This window comes from Cyprinodon tularosa, unplaced genomic scaffold (assembly GCF_016077235.1).
Source record: "Cyprinodon tularosa strain WSP-4 unplaced genomic scaffold, ASM1607723v1 ctg66, whole genome shotgun sequence".
Taxonomy (NCBI): Eukaryota; Metazoa; Chordata; class Actinopteri; order Cyprinodontiformes; family Cyprinodontidae; genus Cyprinodon; species Cyprinodon tularosa.
In genome coordinates this window covers 4,240,723-4,262,809 of record NW_024039407.1, presented here as the reverse complement: position 1 = coordinate 4,262,809, position 22,087 = coordinate 4,240,723, and the positions used below count along the sequence as shown (strand labels likewise).

The following is a 22,087-nucleotide window of genomic DNA, read 5'->3' as shown; positions in this document are numbered from 1 at the left end:
CTGGACTGGTTTTTGGGTTTTCTCTGTGCTCTGCTCACTCAGTCACAATAAAAGGCTATTGTTGTTGTTTCTTCGCTGTTTATTTATTTATTTTTGAAGGCATCTATCCAGTTTAGACATTTCTTGCTGTGTATATTTTTGTGGGCACACTATTTACGCTTGCAAAGATTAAGAAAGAAGATAGAGATGCCTGAAGCTGGCATGAGTATCTCTGTGTTCCTCATTATATCCCGCTGTTGTCGTTTACTGAGATTACCGAGTGTGTGAGAGAGTGGACCCAATAATAGCCTCAGTGATCAGATTGCTCCCTGCTATATTCTGAGCTCAGCTAACTGGATGGAGACACTTGGCAGCAGTTAGCTAATCAAAACACTTCCAAGTGAACAAAGCAGCGATGAACCGACAAGGTAAGACCAACTCATATTGTTTATAGGTTGTTGTGTGTTTGATATACGAAGTTATTTCTTTACTTTTTTTTAGGTAAATTACTTTTTTTTGTGTTGCTTGCTTGTTTTGGTGACTTTATGCTGACGTTTGCACCGCACGCAACAAGTTAGCCTGTTAGCTTGATAGTCTGCGAAGGAATGACTTCAGGACCGCGGACAGCTCCAACAGATTACAGGGGGAAAAACAGGACAATATTCTTCTGCTTTCTTTAAAAAAATTGGAAATTAGAAGTTGCAATTCAACATGTTTGTCTTAACCTTTCTAAATGCTAATTTCTGATAGAAGAAAGTAGTTCAGGTTTGCTGAAATGAAGCTAAAAATTTAAGTCTAAAATTTCTCATACCACAGACGTTTACATTTAAACTACAGACGAAAAATTTTGTTGATAAACACAGAAAATTATATTTTATCTACATTTATGAAAAACAATCTGTATGTTTTTATTTATGTGTTTTATTAATTTATGACTAAACAAATTGAATCAAAATAATTTCTTTTTATATTTTCTATACTTTAAGTAAACAAAACTTTTTAGATTTTTTGATGCGTTGATCTGAATAAGGTTTATAACTAAGTTGTTTTGTTTTATTGTTTTCCTTTTCTTCTATCTTTCATTTATATTTGAAACTGTAAAAGCCTCTTTTGCCTTGCAGCGTTGTATCAATCTGATTAAACATTAAAATAAGCACTCAGTCGCTCATGTAACATCAAAAGATTGCTTTTTGTGTGATCAAAGAAAATTGAACTGTGAAAAGAACGAAGCGGTAACACCTAGGTGTTTGAAACTACCTAATTCAACAGTGTGTGCACAAAAATATGTAAGCCTTATACAGGTGCTGGTCATAAAATTAGAATATCATGAAAAAGTAGATTGATTTCAGTAATTCCATTTAAAAAGTGAAACTTGTATATTATATTCATACATTACATACAAACTCATATATTTCAGATGTTTATTTTGTTTAATTTTGATGATTACAAATGACAACAAATGAAAATCTCAAATTCATCATATCATAAAATTAGAATATTGTGAAAAGGTTCAAAATTGATGGCCCCTGGTGCCACACTCTAATCAGCTAATTAACTCAAACCACCTGCAAAAGCCTTTAAATGGTCTTTCAGTCTAGTTCTATAGGCTACACAATCATGGGGAAGACTGCTGACTTGACAGTTGTCCAAAAGACGACCATCGACACCTTGCACAAGGAGGGCAAGACACAAAAGGTCATCGCTAAAGAGGCTGGCTGTTCACAGAGCTCAGTGTCCAAGCACATTAATAGAGAGGCGAAGGGAAGGAAAAGATGTGGTCGAAAAAAGTGTACAAGCAAGAGATAACCGCACCCTGGAGAGGATTGTGAAACAAAACCCATTCAAAAATGTGGGGGAGATTCACAAAGAGTGGACTGCAGCTGGAGTGAGTGCTTCAAGAACCACCACACACAGACGTATGAAAGACATGGGTTTCTGCTGTCGCATTCCTTGTGTCAAGCCACTCTTGAACCACAGACAGCGTCAGAAGCGTCTTGCCTGGGCTAAAGAGAAACAGGACTGGACTGCTGGTGAGTGGTCCAAAGTCATGTTCTCTGATGAAAGTAAATTTTGCATTTCCTTTGGAAATCAAGGTCCCAGAGTCTGGAGGAAAAGAAGAAAGGCACTTCATCCACGTTGCTTGAAGTCCAGTGTAAGTTTCCACAGTCAGTGATGGTTTGGGGTGCCATGTCATCTGCTGGTGTTGGTCCATTGTGTTTTCTGAGGTCCAGGGTCAACGCAGCCACATACCAGGAAGTTTTAGAGCACTTCATGCTTCCTGCAGCTGACCAACTTTTTGGAGATGCAGATTTCATTTTCCAACAGGACTTGGCACCTGCACACAGTGCCAAAGCTACCAGTACCTGGTTGAAGGACCATGGTATCCCTGTTCTTAATTGGCCAGCAAACTCTCCTGACCTTAACCCCATAGAAAATCTATGGGGTATTGTGAAGAAGAAGATGCAATACACCAGACCCAACAATTCAGAAGAGCTAAAAGCCACTATTAGAGCAACCTGGGCTATCATAACACCTGAGCAGTGCCACAGACTGATCGACTCCATGCCACGCCGCATTGCTGCAGTAATACAGGCCAAAGGAGGCCCAACTAAATACTGAGTGCTGTACATGCTCATACTTTTCATGTTCATACTTTTCAGTTGGCCAACATTTCTATAAATCCTTTGTTTTTATTGGTCTTCAGTAATATTCTAATTTTCTGATATGATGAATTTGGGATTTTCATTTGTTGTCATTTGTAATCATCAAAATTAAACAAAATAAACATCTGAAATATATGAGTTTGTATGTAATGTATGAATATAATATACAAGTTTCACTTTTTAAATGGAATTACTGAAATCAATCTACTTTTTCATGATATTCTAATTTTATGACCAGCACCTGTATATAAAATCAGGAACAACACAACAAACAAATGCATTGAACAACTTGTTTATGTAAGTTCTGTTATTTCTCATCCTTGAACTTGTAGTTTTATTGTTCTTATAAATTTGCATATTTCTTAGATTGTCTTTTTTTCCCCCTTCTCATTTGTACTTGTTTAGTAAATTCGGAATATTTTAAAGATAAATAGGGCTAAACAAACAAGTTAATTTAGAAATCAATTTAATTGTGAGTTATTTTAAGATTTCAACCGCACATTTAAATACCAAGAATAAGACTAATAAAATATACTAATTAAGATTTTTTTGAATGTACTTCTTTTAAAAGAAGTGAATTATAGTACAGATTTAGAACTGCAGAGTTTAAGTTGACTGATAATTATCGTTTGGTTATCTGCTTTACAAATTTTTTAGCTTATTGCTTCACTTATTTAAGCAATTTGTATACTACTGATCTTAATCTAAATGATATAAATCAAGACTTATTAACAATAATACAGATGGATATGGTGTAAAGAACAAGTATATCTCTCTTTTACTCACTATTATTATTTGACAGCCTGCCTAGAAGCTAAGTATTATGTAGGTTCCAAATGAGATTTTTTTATCACTCAAAAACCTTGTCAAACAATTATACTTATGCTAAAACACAGTAATTCTCATAGATGTCCCTTACAATGTTTTCTCTTCTTTTCCCTCCTGGTTTGTCAATCTCATCTTCTAAATTTAATATTTCTCTTGTCTCTGTTTCAAAGCATTTAATGGGACGTCTTCGTCACTGAACTTTTCCACAAGGACTACAGGTAATGGATGCTCTCACACAAGTCTAGGAGAAGAAGACCTGGACAGTCTACGCTTTGAGCTTACAAAGGTAGTTCTCTGTTTGGTGCAATGTGTTTAAAAAGCAAGCTGAAAGGATATTTTCTTCTGAATGCAATGTTTTGTTTCCACTCGCATAGACAGAGGATGAGATTCAGACGTTGAGGCAGGTTCTTTTGGCAAAAGAAAAATATGCAGCAGATATCAGGAGGCAGCTTGGAATGAGTCCCCTCAGCTGCATGAAACAGAATCTGTCCAAAGGTTGGCAGGAAGTCCAGACCTCAGCTCCGTGGGTGCACTCAGACATTCACAAACACATACACACATTCACATGCAAAGATTTCTGCAAAATACTGGTGCAGTTTAACTTAATGTACTGTCATGTCACATAACATTTTATCCTCACTTTGATTGTTTGATATGGTTACATAAACAAAAGAGGGAAACTGACAATGATCGAGGCTGTCCTTTTAGGTCAGCTCACTAATCTGTCAACCTATGCATGTTTTGTCATTTCAGATATCTCACAGCCTCTGCGACTCTGGAGGACATCAGCAAGTCCAACGTGTGAGTCTTTGTAATCATTATTTGTGCATAAATGTATATACTTTAAAAAACATTTGGATCTCGTCAACATTTCTCCCTGTTCATGTTTCCTAAAGTGAGCTCCCTTCTGAGAATCAAGTGATGGGATTTTCCATGTCAAATAGGATTGGCGCCCTGATAATAGCCCCACAGACTGACTTAGCACAGGAGGCCGTGACTTTACAAAGTCACACCATGACAAGCCTCAAGTGTTTGTTTCAAAGAGTAAGCAAGGGATCTGCTGCAGCCAGATGGAGTGTGACGACTGACGCACATAAGCTTATTGTTGTTTACATGTCATTTTGTTCCTTTGTCTATTGTATGTGCTCACTGGACTCTGTTACATAACACACAGAAACGCGCAGAGCTTTGTTTGATCAGACACCCACTTTAACTGCTTTTTTTAATTTTATCTATTATCTGCAGAATTTTGAGGACACGAGATGGTCTGTCTCAAGCAGGCCAGGTGACATCTGCTGCCCTGTCCAATGTGGGCGTGGCCATCACCAGAAGACTGGCACAGATGAGGTACAGCCATAGTTGGTCCAACTTTGTCCTGCACGTTTTCCAGTTTTAATCGGGCCACATGAAAACAGGGAAAAAAGCTTTGAGCAAAAATATTCTAAAAAAGTTAAAAAGCAATCCACTGGACTTTGTTTCCAAGTTTGAAGACGTTTCGCTTCCCATCCAGGAAGCTTTTTCAACACAAAATGTCAGAGTTAGCGTTGATTTCAAGGCTTTATAGAGTGGACCAAAAAACAAAGCCTTGTTTGGCTTAGAAAACATACAAATTTAATATAAAGGCATATTCATATTTTGCTACTAATTTTATCTATATCTATACAAATGCCAGAATATATTACTGCTAATTAAGCTAATTGCTTCCTTCCACTGCACAATAAACAATAAATAGATTTTGTTTTACGTTAAATGACATATATTGTGTAAGTTGTTTTTTTAAGAACAAGTTTTCTCTTTTATGTGACTGAAACACATAATTAAAAATCTGGTTAATGGTTAATTAAACAATAAAAGACAAAAAATATATATATAAAATGCCTTCCAGAAAAACAATACCTGTTCAACAAGTTACTCTTATTCGTTCATTGTGTGTACCAGGAGCCATTGGGCGAGAGAGGTGGAGTTTGACCTGTAGAGGGCGCCAGTCCAACACAGGGCAACACAGAGACAGCCATGCACAGGCACACACTCATAAATAATGGCAATTTAGAGAGACAAAATGACCAAACCCTTATCATTTTTTAGACTGTGAGAGGAAAATGGAGTACCTGGAGAGAAATCCCATCATGCATAAGGAGAATATGCAAACTCCATGTAGAAAGAATTTGAACTCAGCATGGTGTTCCTGCAGTAAAGTCTAGCCTCAGTTACCACTAAGAATTACAACCTGATTACTGGAAAAAAAAAAAAACATTAAAATGCTTTTATCTACACTAAACAAAACCAGTAATTTATCAAATGTGTGTTAATATATGTTAAGCCTAAAGAAGTTCTGTCTTACTATGTTTAATTTTAAAGAAAATATTTTTAAGGCTTTGAATGACAGTGGAGTTACCCATCAGCATCAAATAACATTTAGATTAGTGAAGTCATAGAATGTAAGTGGGTGGATCTAAAACACAAATCTTACCGCACATTTTTTTTAGCACTGCAAATCTCATTGAAACAGATAGGTAATAAAGTTGTTTGTTGTGACTACTTTGACATGTTGGGAGAAACCTGAGTCTCACTCACAACCATTAAATTATCCAGTGAGCTACGGCCAGCACAAAGGTCAGCTTTCTTCAGTTCAATCAAACAATGGACACTTAAGGCAGTAAAAAAAAAAAGCAGTTTGGCTCATTTGGGACCAGGCTTTGGATGTCTGGACATAGCTCACAATGGATCACAACAAAATTAAATTACACAACCTTCTACAGAAGCACCAAAGAGAGCATTCTGATCAGTTGTCTGACTGTGTGTTGTGGAGGCTGCAGCTCCTCAGACTGGAAGAATCCCATTAAAGACATTTCATCGAAGCGCTGTATTTCCCGAGCCCTTAACATCATTAATGACCCCTCACAACCCCAGCATGGACTGTTCTCCCTGCTGCCCCCCTTGGAAGAGGCTTTGCAGCATTCGATGCAGGTCCAGCAAGTTTTGTAACAGCTCCAATCAAGCCACAAATCGAGCCTCTACTGTAAACACCATATTTGCACAAATTTTCAAATCCCTTTAAATAGAACTAATCTTAGTGTTCTACTGCATTTCGCACCATATTTATTTATTCATTTTTGCAATGTTCTGAACCTTCCATATAAATGCCTTTTGCACCATGCCTTAAGACTGGTTTGCCTTTTCTCCTACACTGTTTACATTTTGATCACTGCTGCACATTATAAATGGAAATGTTCATTTCAATGCTGTAAGCTGCTCATTCGTTGAAAAGCTGTATGCATCGCTTTTTTTTGTACACACAGAGTGTATACAAAATGTTAATAGTTTGTCTAAGTGTAAATTACTGATAGGCTTACTGAAAACCTTCCCAGATAACTAATAAGCTTAGACTAAAGGTGCTGCCACAGATTTTATTAAGGAAAATAGTATTCAAAAAACAGACAAACAAAATGTGGCAGGTTTTGAGGAAAAAGTAAATATGTTCAAACTTAAGGTACTTTAAAAATAAAAGATGATGTCTGTGTATTCAGGCTCTTCTCTAACAACGACACATATTAAGAAAGCCATAGATCTAATATAATCATGTACCCAGATTTCTGTTTTTTTGTCAGATGGAGCTGGATATCAGGATTTTATCAGGATAGGAGAAAATGTACCGTATCCTATGTTTATCCAAAAAAGTTAAAAAACAATCCACTGGACTTGGTTTCCGAGTTTGAAGATGTTTTTCTTCCCATCCAGGACGCTTTTCAGTTCAAAATGCCAGATTTAGCGTTGAGTTCAAAGCTTTATATAGTAACCCAAAAACTTGTTTTAGCTTAGAAAACATGCAAATTGAACCAGAAGAATGGGTCCGCTCCTGAGGAAAGGGGAGATGGGGAGTCGTTTTGGGTTCTTTGTTTACCTGTAATACTCAGTACTGGTCTATGCCTCTGAAAGGGGGTTGTGAGGGGGAATTGCTTGCTTGGCTGCCCAGGCGAGATGTTTTGTCCCCTGCATGGGGGTGGGAGGTTGAAATGAGAGAAACTGCATTGGTTTTTGAGAGCTGAAACCTGAGTCCACCCCCTTTATCCTATGTTATATCTACTTTTTTCCTTTTTTATTAATGCTGCAAACTCAACAGAGCCCTGCCTCTCCCGAGCTCACCACGGTAAGATCCAAGCTGTTTACACTCTTAATATTCAGAATTTAATTAAGAAAGATATCAGATTTGTTAGCATTCTGCCTAAAAGCATTAACTAAACTCATGTTTGTTTCACTCAGCACCCTGAGCCACACTATAAGTGTGCCATCCATGAGGTAAAACAACTCAAAATAGTAAAGAGAAAATTATTTATTTTCCACTTTATGGATGATAATTAATGTGGAACTCTAAATGTTTATGCCATCTTCATGTTTATCTGAAGACATTCCTCTACATTCAAGTCCATTGAAGAAATCGTTGGCAGTGTTAAGGTGAGAGTTTTACAAAGACAAATAAAAAAACAACAGTTTCTATGATGTGGGTTCTGATTAATTGTATCTTATATCCCAAGGATAAAGTGACTGGAGGGGTATCAAGCAATGAAGGGACCTCTGGATTCGAAAAAAGATCTTTACACAACCAACCAAACCTGAAATAAACTGATCTTCTCCAAAATACAAAATGTTATCACTTTCCCTCATCAATGTGACGTCTTCTACTGCTCTCTGGAGTTTCTTTGCAGATTAAGAGATAGAATGTGCAATATTAAGCGTTTAAGTCAAATTATTTGGATATCAGTAATAAAAGTACTGTGTAAAAATTTTAATACTTTGAAAGTTTCATATTACGATGAAATGTGTTCATGTTAACATGCTGTTTTTGATGTGCTTCTATCTGTCTTTTGAAGTATTACAAAGTATTTTTGTAATATTAGATTTTCCAAGTAAAGGCATTAGCATACGCTCAGTCCAATGTACTTATTGTTGCCAAGTAACTGCTTCATATTACAGAACAAAGAGAAAAATAGAAATTGTTAAAGTGACCTACTACACACATTTACACCCAGTTTCTTCTATTTCATATAAAATCCAACAAGAGGGAGATAGAGGTGTTTTCCTTTTACTGATGACTTGAAAAAATGGATAATAAAATTACCTAACAGTAATCATAATTTTAATCTGTTTTTTAATATTATTACAAATACAAATGTTATATATATAATAATACAAACAGAAAATGTTTGGCATACAATACTTCATACTTGACATTAACAGTGTTCATATTAATCTTAACTGTAAATCTGCTACTCCCTTTTATTTATTTCATGTATTTGAGAAATGTTACATATGATTATATTTGTAAACCATAAATTAGCTTTAAATCGTACACAACCAAAATGGATAAGTTCAGAACCAGGCAGGACCGGTTTAAGATTGAGCGAAAGTCTGGTTGTGTCCGATTTATACCGGTTTTGCTGTATAGAATTTGCAAAGGCACATTTGTTCCTTTTGATGGCGCCAAAGATTTCGTTTTTATTTCAGATGTCTTATTGATATTCAGAACAACATAGCCTATGCAAACTACAATAAAGTTTTAATTAATATAAATATCAAACAATGCTACGTTGATATGGTGTTACACACATCTATCCCATGTAACTGAGAAAAACTTGGCAAAAGATATGTTCCCTGACCGGGAATCGAACCCGGGCCGCGGCGGTGAGAGCGCCGAATCCTAACCACTAGACCACCAGGGAGTTTGTGTTTTCACCACAGTCCGATTTATTTGAACGCTACACAGTTGGTTTTTGTGGTCGTCTGTGCGATGTATTTGGTTTCCAGATAGGATGATGGTCACATTGTTTTCTTGAAAAAAACACTTTCAGGGTATTTCTCCCTGAAAATGTGCCATCTCTGTCAATGACTATCTGATAGGCTGATAGACTACAGGACACATTCATGGCTCCTTGCCACCGGGTTAAGTAAAGCTCCTGTAAGCTTCCTAAAAATGCTCTCCTCAGCTGGTGTCACCGTGGCCACTTAATGCATGTCACGGAGCACACGTAGCACGTTCCTGCTCTGAAGCTCCCCACACGGCTCCGCCCACAAGCTGAAGACGACCGCTGTTCTGCTATAAAAGCCTCCGGTGAGGCAGCCTGTGTGACCACAGCATTGCAGTGATCCACAGCAGTCCTTACAGGTTATCGGTCCACAGACGAACCATAGTCATCCAACAGCTACCCTCGCTTCTACTACAAACCATCCACCCTCTCTGTAGGTAAGTCAGATATACAGCCTTTGCTCCATCAAAAATGATTAGAAATAACAAACCATAGATTAATTTTATTTTTATTTTTTTTATCTCAATTTTCAAAATCCCTTAAAACAGTTTTGCATGAAAAACATTCTGAATAATCTTTAACTGTATTCTTTTTGCATCAATTGGTAATAAACAAAATGTTATCATGGATTTGTTTTTTGTTTTTTTTTTATGTATCTGAAGATAAATTAAATTCTTTCAAACTGTGTGTTTGTGCATTGGCTGAGATTATAGGCCACAAAGTGTTTATACAGGTTTGTCTCAGTGAAATCCCCAAATCCGTCTGCTATTTAGAGTTAAGCTGAACAGCTTTAAACTGGTTCTGCAGGCTGAGAGCATGTTGCCTAAATCTCAGAACAAAATGAAACCCATTATTTGATTCATGAGGTATATTTAAAAAATATATATATTATATTGGAAGTGGAGTCTAATCTCACTTCCTCTATGATTATGAGGATGACCAAATGTTCTCAAGTGTGCCATGCAGCCAGTGCATGCACCTCACCCTGGTACACATGTGGGCACGTTCTCCCAACGCATTCCTATCATTGAAGTTTGGAGAAACCTGACACTGACAGCCAGCTGCTACTGATTTTAACCCCATGTAGTAGCCAAGAGAACAATAATGGCTTTATTTTTGTTCTGGACTACTTGGCTGGCAAGCAAGAGAGTTCAACAGAAGTATTGACTTTGACTTAATGGACCACCAGATGGGAAATTAGTTCATGTATTTTATTTGTTTTGTTGTTTAATTTATCTTATTTTATTATACTGACCATCCTAATATGTTGGTGTTCCCATAGGTTACTATTCACCCTCTTTGAGTGGTTTTCAAACGCAGGACAAAATGGCCGCAATCCCATCAAGTGGCTCTCTTATCGCCACACATGACTACTATAGAAGTAAGTAACGCACGACTTATAGGGCATAATTATTAAATGAAACCTTTTTTTTTTTCTGGAGAAGTCTACAAAATGTTAACATAACGGTTTCTTTCTCTTAGGACGTCTCGGGTCCAACTCCAGTAGCAGCTCTTGTGGGAGCTCCGAGTACACTGGGGAGGTTATTCCACACCATCCAGGTATGGAAAGGAGCCAAGTTTATTACTGCAACATATAAATGAAATTGCATCCCCCTGCATCACAAAGGAGGTTAATATAACATGTGTTTCTTGTAGCACTTCCAAGGCAAGACTCTGGTCACTGGTGGACTTCGTTCTTCTTTGCAAAGCAGAACCAGCTCACTATGCAAAATGGCTCTGATCAGAGGTGAGTGGGCTAACATGTGGATAAAACCACCATGTGGGAATATTTATGCTTTGAGATAGATGTTAAACTAAAGCTTGATTTGTATTGTAGGAATGGATCCTTAACAGTGTCCAATGGGCAGGTGACCTGCATCGCCAAGGAAATGGTTAGGACCAGACAACTCAGCGAAAGCAGCGAAAATGGAAAATATGAACCCACGTCCCCTCCACCAACATCTTCCTAGTCCTCAGTACCTAATTGTCTAACCCCCCCCTTTCTTCCTTTGCACCTTACTCACCATCCACCTGCCACTACTAACATAGTCCACCAGTGGAGATGTAGGATGGTGGTAGCGGTGATGGTGTTTTATTACCTTTAGTTGAATATCTTATTTGTTTTATTGCCTGTATATAGTGTGTTTATATCATGACCAAAAGTTATAAAAAAAAATTTATGTGAATTTTTTTGTATTTGTTGTAATGAATTACAACTGATATTATTAAAATGAATTTAGTCACCACATTTGGCTCATATTTATCTTCATTTCAAACCTTGACATAATTATGACCCAACAACATTGTTTTATGTAAACAGTTTCCCATATTTAGTGTTGTCTTAATCAACATGATGAACCCAGATGAGCTGCAGCTTTATATAACCTACAGAGAGAACACAGCCGACTTAACAATGGACTTAATCTCTTTATAACGTTGACGTGATTAGAAACCATTAATCAGGTGGTAATGCTGTTTATGTAATGTCTTGGTTCGACTTTAATGTGGGTCAGAAGCCTGTGGATGAAGTCAAGGGAATTAGTCATTTAAAATGAATAAGGTGTTATCAATTAATTTGGTTTCCACTTATTGGGCTCACAGTCGGGGTTAGAGGTTCATGTACAATCATATTACGGATGGATGTTTAATTAATGTCATGCTATGAAAGCACATAATACTGTTGATAACACCAATGACCTCCTTGCTCTTAAAAAAAAAGAAAACAAGACAGATTAAGTTTGAAACTTTCAATTTAAACAGGGAGGCTTACGTACTTTATTCCAAGAAACCTCTACTCCCCTATAGTGTTTTGTCTTCTATGGAATGCAAGTGGGTAAAAAACAGCACTTAGGCCTGCAGGATGTTTCTACAAGCATTTATAAATCAACAGGTTGCTTTTAGGAGCCTAATGAATTCCAGCGTCACCGTTTTAGGATTCTACCGGTGGAATAAATCCAGCCATGAAACAGTCAACAAGCTTAGGTTTTCTGAAGAAGTTGTGGAGTTGTAGAAAAGTGAGACTAAGGCAATTCTTGCAAGGAAGAACATATTTATTTTACATCTGCAGACGGAGAGAAAAAGCGCTGACTGGGGTGGCTTTTCATCCCTGCATATAAAGAACTTTCTTACACGTGAATATTGGTTATTCCCAACACACACTCTCCACCCCACCAAGGAAATTTCCTGTTAGGTTAATACATCTTCCACTGGGCAGATGGAACTTCTCAGAACAGTCGTCCTCCTGTTCATGCCATGAGGGAGGCTGAGTGAGCTACAACCACTTTATCATTATCTCTCCTGGCCTTCCTTTGGAGCCTGTGACTGAAAATGACATACCTCAACATTCTACACCACAGTGAAAGAGATTAACAGTAAAAGTAACAACAGAGAAACAGCTGAGAAATGGCACTTTGATTGCAACCACAAAATCGGGTTAATGTAGGAGCAACCAGACTTTCACCCCACTAAACTATAAGGGGATTATTGTGGTTTTAGCTTCTCAGAATCTACACTTCGGTCCTGGAAGTCACACCGAAAAGGTTACAAAAGTGCCCTCATTGTGATTAAAATGGCCAAAGATTACGACTTCCATGACCTAGGAAAACGATGGTTGGGTCTTTAATTTGCATCTGACCTGTGCTTGGGAGGGTGGACCTCCATGGTGATTCAAATCATCAGCACCTAAACTTCAAACTGCTTTAATGACGAAGACTCCTGGATAGGGGTTCATTTGAAAACTGAGCGAAAGTCCGGTCGCCTCTGATTTAGGCCTGTTTTTGAATTTGGTAGATAACTCAAAATCACAGAGAGAGGTCAGAGGATACTGGGTTGTTGAAGTTTTCAGCTTTCTGCACTGTCAAAACATACAGGTCTCCAAATGTGTGTAGACCTTGGGCAAGCTATAAACCTCTCCATGCAATGCAGAGGAGCAGATCCTGTGGTTTAAATTGAGCTGCCACAGGACACCATTAGAGTGGCGAAGCATGCCTCTCTGTCAAGAAATCCTGCTGACTGCTAAATTTCAGCTTCTTTGTGTTGGGAAATATGGTGGGAAGGCTTTTATTCAGGAGTTGGGCTCAACTTCCAGTTTCATACAGAACTTCCAGTTCTGTATGGAAAGTATGAGGATGAGGCCTTTCTGTTCGAACACAACTGTGGGCCCATGCAGAGAGTGAGAACCTTAAACATATCGATGTTGAAGATCACGAGTGACTAATTCATCTTTACTAAACCATGCAGTAAAAACTGTGACCCACTTTGTCTTGTCCAGCACTAGGTTCTGACCCTGCAGATGCAATTCTGAAAGAATAATTTGAAGTGAAACAAACTTCGAATTATAAAGAGGATGATGCTTAAATTCCTCTGTGTTTAGAGTGAGTTAGTACCTTTTGCAATGTAGAGTTTGCATACATCCACCTCAAGTTGGTTAGTAAGGTTTAGGTTAAAGAAATAATTCTAATCTGCTTTGGGATGACTGGAATCTGGTGTGCTACTGTTTGGGAGGAAAGAAAACTAGCAGCCACACGGCCCTTTCTGAAACCAGTTTGACACCCCTGCTGTACAGGATCTTTGGTTCATTGAGAGGAAGAATTAGCCCCATGCTCCCCTTCAAGCTCAGGTAAAAATGGCAGCTACCAAATGTTATCTTGAGTAATGTTTTTTGGTCATTAGGTCCCAATAACGGTCAAGGTTAAGCTTTCAGTTAGAAGAACACTCCCCCACCTGTCAAACACGGTTTGGGGAACTGTCATGATTTATTTAAGAGATCTGACCCACATGCAGAAAAACCACTCAGAGAAAACCAGAGTAAAAGTTTAACAGGTTTATTGAGGAGTTCAAATGGGTTGGATTCAGGGGAACTCAGAGAGCAGGTGAACCGGAACTGGAATTGAGAAGGAAAGTTCACAGAGGTTAGTTAAGGGTCTGTGGGAACTTTGAACAACGTCTTGTAAAAACAGAGATAAATGGGACTCACGATTACGGAGAAAGGTTTCTTCCCAGAATCCAGTCGGTATGGGTTTGTCCAGAGATAAAGGGGCTCGTTGGAGGGCGGACAGGTTTTGGTTTGGTTGGTTCCTGAGGAGCGATGGAGCGGACTGCCACTTAGATTTCCTGGAGAACTTGAACGGGACGTGGGGAGATTAATCCTCTGCTCAGTGTGAAGCTCAAACAATCCTTCCAGGGGGAGAAGGCCAAACATTCAGTATGCAGGATGACTTCCTGCCGAAAGGCAAAAGACAAAAATCATGTTAGAATCAGAGAAACAAAGACTCAGTTAGACTCGGCTAAACTCAGCTTGCCTAGAGTACCCAAAACTGGCAAACACTCTGGCGTCAAAGTAGTGACAGTCCGCCGATTAAGAAGTCCTCAGTAATGAGCCAACCAGCCGCAGGTGTGTGGGAGAACCAACGGGCACAGGGCGCCACCTGGTGGTGGAGGGGGAAAACACAAAAACACAACCCACACAGACTGGATTCCTAACAGGAACGCCATGTTGTCGGACTGCAAAAAAGGCTGTGATCCATGTAATGCCAACAAAACGCTTTCTCTGTTAATAATAATTTTCACATTATCAATTTTTAACAAAAGATTAATAAATAACGTTTCCGTCCCCTGCAGAGAAGATTGTGGCTGATCCCTTGCATCTCAGTCACAAACTAGTTCAGTCGCTTCTCTCTGGCAGGAGGCTGCGGTTTATCAGGACCAAAACCTCATGCCACTAGAACAGTTTCTTCCCATCTGCTACCAGCCTTATCAAAGGCCCACAGCCCTCTGTGACACTGACACTGTAGGTCCGTTCAGGACCTACAATCTACATGAACGTAGCATCTCCAGACATACATTAACGCACAGTGTACAGCCCACTGTGTATTTAGTATATACTGTAACTATGTACTATATATTGCATTTAGTATATTGTATGGTTTATATTGTATATAGCTATATATTCTATATATATATATATATATATATATATATATATATATATATATATATATATATATATATATATATATATATATATATATATATATATATATATATATATATATATATATACATATATATATATAATTTTTTTTTTTTTATCTGCATCATCAACACCAAGTCAAAATTCTTATAAGTGCAAACCTACTTGGCATGACCTATGCTGGTGGTTTGGACAATTTTGGGATAAACTGTTAAAATACATTTAGATGTGAGACTGTGCTAAAACTCATCTCTAATTCAAGAACTGATTTAATATCTATAACTTTTAGACGCTGTTGTTACTAAAATATTGAATGACTTATTCTGGAATTGGCAGAAAAAAACTATTGCTTAAGCAACCAGTTCCGCTGGAAGCCATAGGGTTAGATTGACAAATTGTGGAGGTTGCAGTTGGACTCCGTCTTCAAATGTCGTTATACAAGGTAGTGTTGTGTAATGTCTAAAACTTAGAAACGTAATCTTGTCAAACTAGCATCCGAACGAAATTGGTGGAAGCACTGGTTATCAGAATATACGATTCTGAGAAATAAGACAAACAGTAAATGTTTTACTAGAATCGAACATTGATACCTAAGAATAGACTGACTCAAGTCCAGTTGGACGATAACCTGTCTGCTCAAACAAGGAAAGCAAACAGCACTTGCTCTGGTAGGAGAGATCATTCATCCACGTGCCAGGCTAAGAGAGATAAAGGAAAATGCTTACAACCCCATTTTATAAGTAAAATGCTTCAGATTGGGACATGCTTTATTTGACACCCCCTAAATAAATGCTAAATAATATTCCATCAATGTGTCAGTATAAATATAGTTACAGGTGAAGGCCTCAGAGGTTTGTTACACAGCACACAGGTCAGGGATCAAGTTGTTTTGGACGTTTAAAGCAGATTTAGGTAATTAAAACATTGACAGAGCTCTGTTCAATGCATTATCAGACAATAAAAAGAGTCACAATTGCAAAGTAGGCCTACACAATGTTCCACAAATATACCATTATTGCAATATCAGCATGTAATACTCATATAAAAAAAAAGTCAGTTTAGAGTGAAATTATTGTCGATTAATATATTCTTAGTGTTATGAACTTGAGCGATGCAGAGTAATGTCATATTTAGCCTGCTGGACAGAGTCCCGGGCCCCAAAATGATGCAAAAGGCTAAAGGTCAAAGTGTAACGGAAGAATAGATGAGAAAGACAGGAAAAAGGGAAATAGGCAAACATAATGTCATCACAATTTTGATTGTATGATCACCATCTCAGGTTTTACGATTTTGTGCGGCCTTAGTGCAAACCAACCAGACATGAATCTGTGCTTAATCTGCAGACTCTGAAGGAAGAGTTGCAGGCATGGTGGCGGTTCTGAACAGGGGCCTACAGGGGCCAACAGGGGCCAGTGCCCCAGTAGAGGTGGTACTGTGCCCCTTTATGGCCATTTTTCTGACATTATACGGGGAAAAAATGAAAATGTAAGTCAGTCAATGTTTGAAATAACTGGTTTACTCGATTTGAGTTGGTAGTTAAGAAAATTAGCCAATAGAATAAGATGATTAATTTTTATAATAATCAGAAACAAGTCAATTATCTACTGCGATGGACTGGCAACCTGTCCAGGGTGTACCCCACCTCTCGCCCGTTGACTGCTGGAGATAGGCACCAACACCCCTCGCGACCGCACTCAGGATGAGCGTGCTAGAAAATGGATGGATGAAGTTTATTATCTAACTTGATGTGCATAATGTGTAATTATCTTATTTATCTTATTTACTTGCTCAAATTAATTTTAAGACTTGACATACTGCAAGATGTACTCTTCCCCATTTTTTGCACCTATGTTTTATTCTTCTGTCCTGTGATCCAATCAAAAACAATGGTCCCACCCTGACCCCTTTTGTAAATTTCATATAGGACTGCCACTGGCAACAGGAGTAATGAAATTCCTTTATTTTACCATTTAAAATTGCCTTTCCATAAAATTAGTGCTCTGCCTCTAACCTATCCCTCAGAGAGTGGTGGGCCACCACTTTGTAGAGCCCAGTCATTGGGATTTGGACTAAGAAACTTGAAGCTTTCCCACGACATTAGCAGTGTGCTAAAATTAGCCCCAACTCCCTGTGAATCAGCAGAGCATCAGAGATGCCGCTATTATCTCTGGGGGAGCTGCAAAGATCAGCAGCTCTGGTGGTGGAATCTGGCAACAGGAAAACTGCCAATCTTTGGTTAGCGTACATAAAACCCCCTTTATGGAAGATCAGCAAAAAAAAAAGTCATCATTGCATAAGAGGATATGACTCAGAAGACGTTGAAACAAGCCAGGAGGGCATGACAGAAAAAAAAAAGCAGATATTCTGGTCAGATGAGATGATATTGGTCTTTGTGGCCTTAGTGCACTTGCTGTGTGAACGATTTCCCGTAGTGAAGAGAGGGAAACCTGTTGGTAAAATGGATTGATCTAAATGAGGCACAAACCTTGTAGAAGGAGCAAAACACTTCATAAGGTTGCAAAGGTGCAAAGCATATTTATTTGTTGATGTGGCAAACTTAAAGTCCAGATCTAAACTCAATCTGAAATGACTTTAGGTCTGGACTTTCATGTCCAAAAACTGATACGGAAAGACAATTGGGCAAGACCCTGATTTTGAAACTGTGCAAACTATGTGAAGAAATACCCAAAAAGACCCACAGCTAACGCTACAGTTTCTACAAACCCAAGATGGGAAATATATGACAAACATGTGAGTTAAGACTAACTTTGTGTTGATCTTATGGACAAAACTTCAACAATAAATGTTCATGTGTGTAGTTGTAACATCATAAAATCTAAAAGAAAAAAAAAAACCCACTTGAAATGGAAACGGGTTTCTAGACTAGTTCAAACTACCGCTGTGTTCTGAGTGAAAACCTGTGAAAAGGAACCAATAGAAGTGATTGGTCAGAAATTCTAAGACTCGATTTGCAAAGAGTAACCAAAATTAGTTCATCTGGATACATTTAAGCCATAAATGTATCCATTAAGCTATAATCATTTCCATTTTCATTATAATTTACTGAGAATCTGCACAAAACATTTCATTGCAATTTGCAACAAAATGTTGGATGCAGAAGAGAACAAATTATAATAAAAACTTTTCAGCTGGAATGTATTATCTGATATAAATGAATTTAATTAGTTTTTTTTTTTTACATGCTTTTGTCTTTGTCTGCCTCTGCTATTGTAACAGGCATGGACAGCTTGTTAGACCACGCACCAGTTGTGCACATAAGTCGGCTGAAATAGAAACAGGGAATCTGGGGCAAAGGTATCGGACTCAGCCAATCGATCCAACATACAGGACACAGAAGACACCAAAGTTTAGCCAGTAAAGATAAGCTGAGAGGAAAGAGACAACGTGTACACAGCATTACCAGACACTGTGACTCATTATATATTTTAAGCTTAGGTAAAGGGGTTCATTCTGTTTCCGGGGTCTAAAGTGTACTCCTGTTTTAGGTTTGTATTTGATCAGCAGCACGAGCCCGGTGCATGGACCACTGGACTTTAGAGACCACGTGTCACTGAGGGACTTTCTGCATCAACAAAAAAATGAAAAATAACATGCTGGTAAAGTCCCTCCTGGACCTTTTATCTTCCCAGACCACTCCGGCGTGTTTGTGTTTTTTGTTTGTGTTCCCTTCTGAGGGCCAAGTTTGAAGGTCTAAAATATACCAAAAACATATTTCAACACCACCTGATTACTAAATCTGCAGCATTGAAGAGAACTATAGCAGAAGCTCATTTCTCAAAATGTGATCCAGCTGAAAGTCTAACTTAATGCGACATGCTAAATTGTGCTGATTCTAAAGCAAAAGGTTTGGTTATGCAGCAAGATAAGAAGAAAAAGGATAACAATCATTCTGCTAAGAAAAGGTTACAAATAATGTTAATGCTTTGTTAAGGTCAACATCTATCTAGGTTTTGTTTTGTTTTTTCAGAAAATGTTGAAATATAGAGGATAAAGGATGGATTATAAATAAAAATAAATGATTAAAATGACAGCTCCTTTTTCCCAAATGACCAATCTTTTTGCATTTTTCACTATAAGTATATGACTAGCTACTAAAAAATGGGTAGTTTATTCTGTATTTTTGCCCTAAGATGAAATACTGAATCTGTATGCATTTCATCGTACTAATATACATACAGGGAACTGTATTTGGACTTTATGTGGTTTGGAAAAATTTTTTACATGGCCTTCATTTTTTTATTTTTTATTTTAAAGAATAAGAATCTAAAAAGTGTTTGTTCATCTTTTTATTCACCTTTTTCCTCCGACACCACTTAACATTAATCCGTTGTAACTAAATGGTAATTTGTAAATATAGATAATATGTGGTTAAATTACTCTAAGAGTAAATCTAGTTTTTCTAGGAAAAAAAATCCACCAATGTATAATAAAACAGCACTTTAAATATATAAGATTTTTAGAGTGTTTTGCATTTTTAAATCCACTGCACATGATGAATAAACATTAAACTTGTTTGTATTTTAGATTCATCTGTTGCAGAATCAACCATTTTTATTGTCGGTTTCTATTACTTCTGCCTAATAATGATAACATAAAAGTCAGAATCCAACTAGCATCCCACTGTTTATTCTCTTAAGTCTGAAAACGAAAGCTGCAAACTGCAAAAACTACATGAAATAGGAATACAGTGTACTTAAATAAACATAATACATGATTGAGGTCACAGCTGGTACAAGAAAGCTGACATCAGTCTGAGGAAACAAGATGTCCAGTTTCACACAAAGCTCTGTTTGCAGAATCCCATGTGAATCCTGCCAGACTTTGTTTTGGTCACATTAACACATTTTTCGAGAAGAAATAAAACAGAGAAAAACTAGAATTAGATGTTCTATAATACGTGGAGTTTCCTACTTTGCTATAACTTTTAAAGAAAAACATATCGACAAAAAATCCCTGTAGTGTAACAAGTTGATATTGCAGGATATTTTTCCTTTTTTCAGGGTGTAGAACAATTACTTTTTTTTGTAATGATGCTAATTATTTCCAAGATACATCAGTTACACCTTTCCAGCAACATAGTTAACTTGAAAAAAAAAAATCAGTCTATCTGCAGTAGTCATTAGGCAAAGCCAGGGTACATCCTATACAGTGTGCCAATCAATCCCAGGTAAGTTTTCATACTCTATGTAACTTCTTGTACTTTTTATCATTTTATAACCCCACCCTAACAGACCAATAGACAGAAAATCATAACTATAAAGAGGTGATAAAAATTATGCATGGTTTTCATAATTTGTTTACAAATAGAAATCTGAGAAGTATGAGAAGCATTCGTATTTTAGCCCCTTATTGAACCTCCTTTCATGGCTTTTACAACTGCAAGTCCTTCTGGGTATCTTGTTCCAAACTCCAGCCACTGATATTTTTTTTAATCATTATTTAAATTAGATAAATCTCTCAAGGTCTGGACTGTGACATTTTTTTATTTTTACACATGAATTTGTTTGCATCTAAGCCATCCATCATTGGCTGACGTGAACCTCATCTCCTGTATGAAGCCATTTCTTTTAGATTCTAAGTGATTTTGTTTATTCATCCTTAATTGTACTGAAACCAAATTCTCTGTCCTTGCCTCCCCACATCATAATTCTGCCAATTATAATTCTTTGTTGTGCATTAAATGTTTGCTTAATGCTCCACTTGTCTGCCCTCTTAGTGATGAAGGTTTGTCGTTGTCCACCTAGACCTTAGCCTAGGGGCGACAGTGGTGTTGGATGTAGGAGTTTGCCCTGAAACCGAAGGATTGACGGTTCAAGCCCCGACTCCGACTTTCAGTGTTGTTGTGTCCTTGGGCAAGACACTTCACCTGCATTGTCTACTGATGGTGGTCAGAGGGCCCGGTGGCGCCAGTGTACGGCAGCCCTGCTTCTGTCAGTGAGCCCCAGGGCAGCTGTGGCTACAATGTAGCTTACCACCATGAATGGGTGAATGAATGTAGTGTAAAGTGCTTTGGTCAAGTCTCCTAACTTGAATAAAGGTGCTATATAAGTACATGCCATTTACCTGCCTTAAACGTCTTAACACCGTTCTCCTCAACTTATTTGCTGTGTTCTTTGCAGAGCATCATGGAGACATTTACAGCTACATTTACTTGCATACTTAAAAAAACAAAACCAAAAAACACTTTTAGTAGGAGTTTAGTTCACTGTACTTTTTTGTTTTACTTAAGTGATATTCTTGTGAAAGAATCACTACTGTTTCTTAAGTAAAATATCTGGTAACTCTACCCACCAGGAGAAACCTGAGCTATTCAAGGTCAGGTAGAAATACAGTAAACAGTAGACTTTGTAGCTCAATGTTTATTTTTTTTCTTTTCATCACAAAGTTTTGCTCTATCTACCACAGAGCTTGGTATTTTTAATTTTATGCTGAGAATTTTGACACAGAAAGCTTTCTTTCTGTCTGAATTTGTTATTTTGAAATCATTTTATCAGCATTTCTTCTTCTAATTTATACTTTAAATTCACATAACTCTCTGTCTGATGACATTTTAAACATCCAACAGTTTATTTGTACTTGAGTAGCTATCTTAACAACTACTTTCTTACTCTTACTTAAGCAATTTCTTGGAAGACTACTCTGAACTTTTACTTAAGTAGAAAAGTATTAAATTAGTGCTATTTTAACTGTAGAAAAAAGAAATGGGTACTCTTGTCGCCTTTGGCTGTTTGTTAGCTGGATTTCTCTAACAAATCTTGACAAAACCACTGGATCAATACTGGATTAATACTGAGATTAAATTGAAAAAGTGGGATTATAATGAC

The 22,087-nt window shown here is 37.5% G+C and overlaps 2 protein-coding genes, 1 long non-coding RNA gene and 1 other non-coding gene across 5 annotated transcripts; 2 read left to right on the top strand and 2 right to left on the bottom strand.

The window, feature by feature from the left end:
• The first annotated feature begins 271 nt into the window (after positions 1-271).
• Positions 272-8,397, top strand: LOC119799374 (tumor protein D54-like). Its single transcript, XM_038309219.1, has 9 exons — positions 272-407; positions 3,641-3,756; positions 3,845-3,993; positions 4,224-4,271; positions 4,716-4,817; positions 7,591-7,617; positions 7,731-7,766; positions 7,874-7,922; positions 8,003-8,397. Exons 1-9 carry the CDS (start codon positions 395-397, stop codon positions 8,087-8,089), a joined length of 627 nt encoding a protein of 208 aa, XP_038165147.1. The 5' UTR covers positions 272-394; the 3' UTR covers positions 8,090-8,397.
• Positions 8,398-9,115: 718 nt separating this feature from the next.
• On the bottom strand, positions 9,116-9,187 carry trnae-cuc. The gene has a single exon. It is a non-coding gene; the product is annotated as a tRNA-Glu (tRNA).
• A 383-nt stretch (positions 9,188-9,570) lies between these two features.
• On the top strand, positions 9,571-11,512 carry ppdpfa (pancreatic progenitor cell differentiation and proliferation factor a). Of its 2 annotated transcripts, none has more exons than XM_038309354.1 (5): positions 9,571-9,708; positions 10,554-10,652; positions 10,754-10,831; positions 10,928-11,018; positions 11,109-11,512. In XM_038309354.1, exons 2-5 carry the CDS (start codon positions 10,598-10,600, stop codon positions 11,239-11,241), a joined length of 357 nt encoding a protein of 118 aa, XP_038165282.1. In that variant the 5' UTR covers positions 9,571-9,708; positions 10,554-10,597; the 3' UTR covers positions 11,242-11,512. The 2 variants fall into 2 exon arrangements, with proteins under 2 accessions (XP_038165282.1, XP_038165281.1); XM_038309353.1 differs by having other exon boundaries at positions 9,586-9,704.
• Positions 11,513-14,078: 2,566 nt separating this feature from the next.
• On the bottom strand, positions 14,079-14,509 carry LOC119799342. The gene is made up of 2 exons (XR_005282843.1): positions 14,247-14,509; positions 14,079-14,153 (listed from the first exon to the last, which is right to left on the bottom strand). It is a non-coding gene; the product is annotated as an uncharacterized LOC119799342 (long non-coding RNA).
• Between the last annotated feature and the right edge of the window lie 7,578 nt (positions 14,510-22,087).